Consider the following 8,199-nt stretch of genomic DNA (forward strand, 5'->3'; position numbering starts at 1 on the left):
TTCTATAACTCGTCCATCATTGCTTAATGATTCAAACTATCCTTACTGGAAGGATAGAATGAAAACCTTCATCAAATCTCAAGATGAGAAGGTGTGGAGATCTGTCTTGACAGGTTGGTCAACACCGACTAAGGTTGACGCAAACACTGGTGAAACAACGGTAAAATTTGAGTTAAATTGGTCAACTGCTGATGATTTATTATCCAGTTACAATAACAAGTCCTTGCACGTTTTGTTCCATGGTGTTGGTGAATGGTATATTAAACTTATACCCTCTTGTGATTCGGCCAAAGAAACTTGGCAAATCTTTCAAACTCAATTTGAAGGAACTGCTGATGTCAATCATTCTAGGTCCATTATGTTACAAACAAAATTTGAGGGTCTCAGAATGTCTGAAATTGAAACTCTTACTAATTTTTATAAGAGATTGTCTGATGTTGCTACTAAATTTTTTGCCTTAGGTGAAAAATTATATGAATTTGATTTAGTTCGAAAAATTGTTCGTGTTTTACCTGACAGATTTAGCACCAAGCTAACGGCCATGGAGGAGGCCAAAGATCTTAATTCCATGAAAGTGGAAGATCTAATGGGTTCTCTACGAACCTTTGAACTGAATCAACAGATTAAACAAAAAGAAAAGTCGAACAAGGTAAAAGAAAAAGAAAAATATATTGCTTTGAAAAGTTATGAAAATGTAAGTTAAAATGATGAAGATTATAATGAGTGGCCATATTGACTAGAAATTTTCAAAAATATATGAAAAAATTGGGTAATAAAAATAATTTTTCTAAATTCTCAAAATGTAACACATCTTCTAAATCTTTTTTTTCCTAACTATAAAAGGGAGTTCAATGTATGGAATGTGATAGTTTTTGGTCATATTTAGTCAGAATGTGCAAATACCTTGAAAAAAATGAAAAATTTATGAATGCTACTTGGAGTGATAATGACTCTGAAAATAGTGATGAAGATGGTGAAAATGTTGCCTTAACATCTGTGTTCTCTAGTCTTCCTTGTTTTTTGAAGGAAAATAAAAAAAAAACTTGTTCGTCTAAACAATATTCTTTCGGTAAATAAAGTTACTGATGATTCGACATGTGCTGATGATGTTGTTTACACTGATTCTGATGAATCAGAAGTCAATGTAGATTCACTCGAAAAATCTTACAAAAAAAATGAATGATGAATGGATTAAATTATGTGCTGTAAATCGATCAAATGCAACAATTATCAAATCTCTTACTTGCAGAAATGGTGAACTTGAATCAAATGAGAAAGTTTTTAAAACTGAGATTTTTGATAAAAATGTTGAAATTAGCCGTTTGAAAAAAGAGCTTGATCTTATTAATAAAAATGTTAAGATGCTTAGTCTAGGATCTACAATTTTGGAGGAGGTCCAGAATGCAGGTCAACGAAACAATACTGGATTGGGATCTAAAGACTCTACAAGCAAAGAGAAAAATTGTGTTTGTTCAAGCCCGTTCATTACCTATTTTTTCTTCTGATCTAACATTGTAGGTTTATGATCCATCAACATCTCAAAATATCTCATCAACAAAGAGACAGATAGGTAAAAATCTTACGTATTATGAAAGGACTAAGAAATTCATTCCTTCTTGCCATTTTGGTGGGGTCAAGGGTCACATTCGACCAAAGTGTTTTACAATGATGAATTTTTCAATTCAAATTATTTTCATCATGTAAATTTAAAATATGTGCAAAAGAAACACCTTGCGCTTAAACAAAAATGGGTCAAAAAGGATGAGAATGATTGTCTTGCTGCATTTACTTGACATAGAACTTATTCATCTAATTCTTGGTACTTTGATAGTGGATGTTTATCACATATGACAGGTGACAACAATATTCTCATCAATTTAAAGTCTGTAAATTTTGGTACAATCACTTTTGGCGATGGTGTAGCAGGTAAAGTTCGTGGAAAGGGAACCCTAAATTTGGAAGGATTACCTAAACTAAAAAATGTTCTGTTGGTTGATGGATGGAAAGCAATTCTAATTAGCCTAGGTAGAATTTGTGATCAAGGATACATTGTTAATTTTTCTTGTGACGATTGTAGTGTGATTGATCAAAATGGAAATTGTGTTCTAAAAGGATTCAAATCAGGTTATAATTAATATAGTCTCTCTCAAAATATGTCATGTCACTAAGCCACAAGAAATTCTACTGATCCGTGCCATGAAAAACTTGGTCACATTAATTTCAAAATCTTGAAAAATTTGTCAAATGCAGGTATTGTTCGTGGTTTACCCAAACTGGGTAGAGAATCTACTAGTAAGTGTGAACCTTACCAACTTGGTAAGCAATTAAAGATCACTGACAAAGGTATCACAAATGTGAATACCACCAAGGTCTTAGAATTGCTTCACATGGATCTAATAGGTCCAATACAGGTTGAAATCTTAAATGGAACTATATCCATTTTTGTGTGTGTAGATGATTTCTCTTGTTTTACATGGGTTGATTTTTAAGAGAAAAATCTGGCACTTTTGCAGCTTTCAAAACTCTTTGTTTAAGATTAAAACTTAAAAAAGATTGTAATATTGGCAAGATTGTTAGGATTCGTAGTGATCATGGAAAAAAATTTGAGAATGTTGTGTATGATCAATCATGTAAATCTTGTGGAATATCTCATGAATTTTTACCTCCCAAAACTCCTAAGAAAAATGGAGTTGTTGAGAGAAAGAATCGCACTCTTCAAGAAATGGCAAGAGTAATGTTGAATAGCAAGAAACTATCCAAAAGATTGTGGGCAGAAACTATTAATAATGCTTGCTACACAATAAATAGAGTGTTTTTGCATCTAGGTACTTCCAAAACTCCTTATGAGATCTGGAAAGGTAAGCGTCCAAATGTAAGTTATTTTTACATTTTTGGGTGTATATGTTACATAATGAGAGATCGAGAAAATATTGGGAAATTTTATGCTAAAAGTGATGTAGGTGTATTTCTTGGTTGTTACATAAATAGTAGGGCATATCGTGTGTACAACATGAGAACCCAAACTATTATGGGGTCTGCTAATGTTGTTGTTGATTATTGCAAAGATTTTTCAAAATTTTCAACATAAGACGAGATAGATAAATTTCTAGAAGAATGTCCCGATCAATCAAAAGTCTAGAAGGATGCATCAGAAATTTCATATGTTGCCACAGGAACTAAAACTGAATCATCACAAGCCACATCTGATACATCCTCATCTGAATAGACAGAGACGCAAATGCCTAAAATTATCACTGATCCCATTAAGAGAAAACCTTTAGCCAAGTTAAAAAAAAATCATCCAGCTGATCTCATTCTGGGAGATTTAGAAGAAAGCATGGTTACAAGGAAAAGGTATGTAAGTCTCATTCAATGTGTGTGTTTTACCTCTTCACTTGAACCAAAAAATATGAAAAAAGCTTTAACTGATGAGTGTCGGATTATAGCTATGAAAGAATAGGATGACAGGAAAAATGGAGGATGTTTCTATCTGGGAAACAACTTGGTGTCATGGCGCAAAAAAAAAGAAAATTTTCATTTTGTTATCTACTGCCGAGGCCGAGTACATTGATGAGCATCAGTTGTTGTACTCAAAAGTTGTAGATGAAACAAATGATGACTGACTATGGGTTTGAATTGGATACTATAACTATTTTTTGTGACAACACTAGTCAACAAGTATTTCTAAAAATCCAGTTTAACACTCGCGCACAAAACATATTGATATTAGGCACCATTTCATTAGAGAGCTTGTTGAGAATAAAACACTAATCTTGGAATACATTGAGACTTACAAGCAAATTGTTGATATTTTTACAAAGTCCCTAGATTCTGTTCGGTTTGATTCGCTCAGGAAATCCTTGGGGGTTTGTAGCATGTGATTTTTGTTTTGTTCTTGACTAATTTTTCCATGGTTGCTAATTAAATAATTGTATACCTGTTTAACTGATTTTCAAACTTATACAAAAAAATTGTGAGTACTTCTTTTAGATTAATTATTTTTTATATATGTCATGTTAAGTATGTTGGTTTCGAATTAAAAATTTCTTCATGATATAGTTTTAGGAAAAACGCTTACTAAGAGTGTATTGAGCAAAATTGACTGAATTTCTTCAATTTCGGGTTCCTTTGAGAGAATAGAGCTACTTATGCCAGTGTGTGAAAGCCAACTTTGAGTAATTTGAGTTTGTGTAATCAGACCTATGTAGAGGATACGCTACTATTGAAAAAGGCCACCACTTGTGTAGTTTGAAAATGTCTCCATTGGGAACTACAGAAAAAGGCCAAAAATGCTAACATGGGCAATGGCCCTATTTTTACACTTCACACACTAATACCTGTTTTGATTGAAGAAAAAGTAAAAAATTGTAAATCTCATCCTCTATGTTAATATTTTTCCTAAAATTATTTTGTGCTCTCAAAAAATTTATTTTTATTCTAACACTGTCAAGCATGTTATATAGATCAAATGTTTTTTTATAACATTATAGTAGTCATTTAATTTTTGATCGTTTGGTAATTGTTTTTCAGATTTTGAATTTTCGTCACAGCAAAAGGAAATGTTATGGTCATACAATAATAAAAGCACAATACAAAAAAATTAAAAAAGAAAATGAGAATATCGAAAAAAAAACAAAGGGGGAAGAAAACCGAATGAATTGTGTGGGGTTTGAAAATCTTGCTTGAATTTTTTTTCCAATTGATTAAGTGTTATTTTTGTCAATATTCTCTCTAAAGTTAAGGTTTGTCTGAATATTAATTGTTTTGTGTGAGAAGGACTTGTGAAAAAAAAAATATTTGGTTGCCTTTTTAGTTTGGTCACAATTAAGACAAAAAGTTTCTTTTTTCTCTCCTAGTCAAGAATCGGGTAACTACCCATTTTGTGCCTATATCCCACGTTGGTCCTCACATTCCCACGACCACTCTCCCATTTACTCAGTCTATTATTATTTTTTTGTTCTTTCTCCTTGGTTCTTCTCTGCTGTTTTTCTTTCTTGTGCTTTCTTGTGTGTAGGAATCAATGGTTCAAACCAAGATCGTTGGTACTCTGAAGCCCTTTGCTGGTGTTTTTAGTTCCTCTGGCTTCATCTGGTGTCAGTCCTAAGCCATCAGAACTTCATGCTGTCAAATCTGACTTTCGTTACATGTCCAAAGAACAAGTGGGTGTTTGGCTCCTTAACTAAAAAACTGTATTTTGTTTTTAAAAGCTAAAAACTATTTTTTGAAAACAAGTTGGGGGGTTTGGTGTTGTTTTCAGAATTTTTTTTTAAAAACAAAGTTACAAAAAACAGAAAATTTTGAGAATAAAAAGTTGTTTTCTGTTGTTCTCAAATTTTTTTTGTCATTCTTTTTTTTTCTCACATAACTTTTTTTAATTATTATTATCTAACATTATTTATTGTCACATCATTTTCTCTCTCATTACTTTCTCTCACATCACTTTCTATCTCCTTATTTTCTCTCTCATCACTTTCTCTCTCTTGCTATTTTCTCTCTTCTCACTTTTTATCTTTTTATTTTATCTTTCATCATTTTCTATCTCTTTATTTTTTCTTGCATTATTTATTATGTCATCATTTTCTCTTTCATCACTTACTGTATCCTTACTTTCTCTCTCGTCACTTAATATATTCTCATTTTCTCTCTCATAATTTTTTCTCTCTAGCCATTTCCTCTCTGTCTACTTACTTCTCTCTCTTCACTTTCTTTCTCATCACCTTCTCTCTTATTTTTTGTTGCATTGATCAATTTCTCTTTTTTCAATTTCCATTTTTTTAAACTTTTCTCTCCTTACTTTCTCACTACTTATTATTCATCATTTTTTCTTTCAAATTATTTTATCTCATTATTTATTACAAACTTTTAAAATATTTTTCTCTTTGTAAATATATTTGTTAATTTTTTATTTAAGATTTTAAAAAAATAAAACTAAAATACTATTTTTAGAAAACATTAACCACACACCTCTTGTTTTTTGAAAACTACAAAAATTGTTTTCTGTTCTCATTTCTGAGAATACAACTTTGAAAATAGAAAACAGAAAACAAAGCCAAACAGGTCCCAAGTTTCTTTGTCTTTTGTTTTTGATTTTCGACTTTGGCTCCTTGATAGACAAATAGGGGGAGTAGTTGGTATTTCTTAATATTTTGGGTAAACTCTGGATCCTATTTTCAGGGAGATTTGTGTGGTTGTGTCTTGTTAAACTTTTCTCAAAAAGTTGACAAATTGTTTTATCTTTGTTAGTATGCTTGTTTGCACAGGGAGTTCTTAGGAACTTAATCATTTTTTCTAACAAAGTGTTTAATGCACGTTTTCAGCCCAAATTCCTAAAAATATATTTTTCTAAAAAGTTGCCAAAGGGGGAGACTGTAAAATCCTAATATTGGTTATGTTTTTATTAAATATATTTTTCCAATTTAATTGTTATTTTTGAAATTCTATCTAGGGTAGGGTAATTAGTGGATTTTGTCTCTTTTGGGTAAGTATGAATTCTATATTAAATGAATTTTATATAGTTAAAGTTTCCCTATCTATTTATGGCAACTTTATCTATAATAAGTAGGACTGATATAGAATTGATCACTATATATATTTCTTGATTTTATTTGATTTAGAAAGAGGAAACTGAAATATTCTTTGTGCCCAAGTAAGTTAAATTCGAAATGAACTTGGTTTGGGTTTTAGTCTAGGTTCATCCATTTTCCTGATGCTACAGGATAATTATCTGTTACATCTTGAATATTCTGCAGTAAAGAAAATTGAGAGTTATTTTTAGAAACTTCCTGATTTAGTCTGATTGAGATCTTGAACGAGATTGACTAGCTTAGGGTTTCCTAAACTATATAAATACCAGACCTAAGCAACAGCTAGTCTCATCTCTTCACCACTGTAACGTTTTATGTTTTGAAGAGTTCTTTTATATGTAAAGAGTAGTCTTTATTCAACTATCTCTTTGTTTGTTTATTTGGTTTTGTGCTTTGTGTTATTTATTCTTAAACAGGTCATAAAGCTTGTGAACGTGACATACAATCTTCGGGAGAAGATTTCCATAAGTCTCACTTCGAGAGGAAGCGAGCACTCATCAAGTTTAAAAGGGATTTCGTGTTCTTGTTGTTTATCAATATCAGATCATTAAAGCGGAGTACTTCAAGGTTGCACAAGGATTTAGAGGGATTCTAAACTTGTATAAGTCAATTGCTTATTATATTCTTGAGACTTCACTAATTGATTTTATCTCTGGGCGTGGCCCCGTTGACTAGGTTTTCCGAACCATGTAAAAAACTTCTTGTGTCAAGTTACTTTTAGTTTATTTACTTTTTGTTCATTTATTCTGATTCATCAGCAATCTATCCTGATACATTAGAATATCTGTATAATCAAACAATTGTATAATTATTCCCCATTAATTAAATTGTTTGACAAATTAGTTGGTAATTTTACAAAACATAATTTTAGAATGTATTCCTTTAAATGCTAAATTGATGCAAGGGCCTATGCGTTGCCCAATTATTGTGGAACTTTTAAGGACTCATGCTCAAATTTGTGACCATTTGAATGGTACAAAAGTAACTCAGCAGCAATGGGTCAACTATTTTTAAAGAGGGAAAAAGATTTTGATGGTAGTTAGGGAGCTTCTACCTACAAACCCTAAAAAATAACTTTAAAAAGGAAATAGGACAAGCAAATTGACGTACACTCTCTTCCTTTAAATACATCCAGGGAGTGTATTCTTGCAGCTTTCATATCTTTCTGGTTAAGTCGGTTTGTTTGTCCTTATCAAGATTATGATGTAAGGCCTGAAACGTTTTATATGGCTTGATTGATGGCACAAGGGGTCAGAGTTTCACTTGCACCTTCTATTTTAGGATATATTTATCATGGTTTAAATATCGCAGCTACACATGTGCATGGTCAAGGCCAAATTTTCTTGCCTATACATTATGCATTAGGCTGGTTAGTTGAACATTTTCGTGACTTGTATAGCAATTTGAGATCCTCTATTGATTTTCTTTTTTTATGTAAATATGCTGGAGTACCAGCTGAGAATCAGAGTCTTAATGCAGCCTGCTGTATTTTAAGAGAAGAGGATTATATCATTCACCGAACATATTCTTTCCCCGTTGAAGAAGATTTTGATTGTACGGACAATGAAGACCTATCTGATGATAGATTTCAGATGTTGGTTTCTATGCGTTCTTC

General features: G+C 31.7%; 1 protein-coding gene across 1 annotated transcript; it reads left to right on the forward strand.

Moving 5' to 3' along the window:
- The first annotated feature begins 58 nt into the window (after nt 1-58).
- LOC133791733 (uncharacterized) lies at nt 59-3,623 on the forward strand. Its single transcript, XM_062229650.1, has 9 exons — nt 59-639; nt 1,250-1,466; nt 1,519-1,570; nt 1,855-2,124; nt 2,251-2,343; nt 2,514-2,731; nt 2,826-2,858; nt 3,227-3,354; nt 3,461-3,623. Exons 1-9 carry the CDS (start codon nt 59-61, stop codon nt 3,621-3,623), a joined length of 1,755 nt encoding a protein of 584 aa, XP_062085634.1.
- Nucleotides 3,624-8,199: the final 4,576 nt, after the last annotated feature.

Source organism: Humulus lupulus, chromosome 7 (assembly GCF_963169125.1).
Source record: "Humulus lupulus chromosome 7, drHumLupu1.1, whole genome shotgun sequence".
In the NCBI taxonomy this organism is placed as follows: domain Eukaryota; kingdom Viridiplantae; phylum Streptophyta; class Magnoliopsida; order Rosales; family Cannabaceae; genus Humulus; species Humulus lupulus.

Coding starts and splice junctions, on each gene's coding strand:
- LOC133791733 (XM_062229650.1), top strand. CDS start 59: ATGAAAACCTTCATCAAATCTCAAGATGAGAAGGTGTGGAGATCTGTC. Junction 640..1,249: donor CAGATTAAACAAAAAGAAAA/GTCGAACAAGGT, acceptor TCTTACTTGCAG/AAATGGTGAACTTGAATCAA. Junction 2,732..2,825: donor CTCTTCAAGAAATGGCAAGA/GTAATGTTGAAT, acceptor TTTTGCATCTAG/GTACTTCCAAAACTCCTTAT.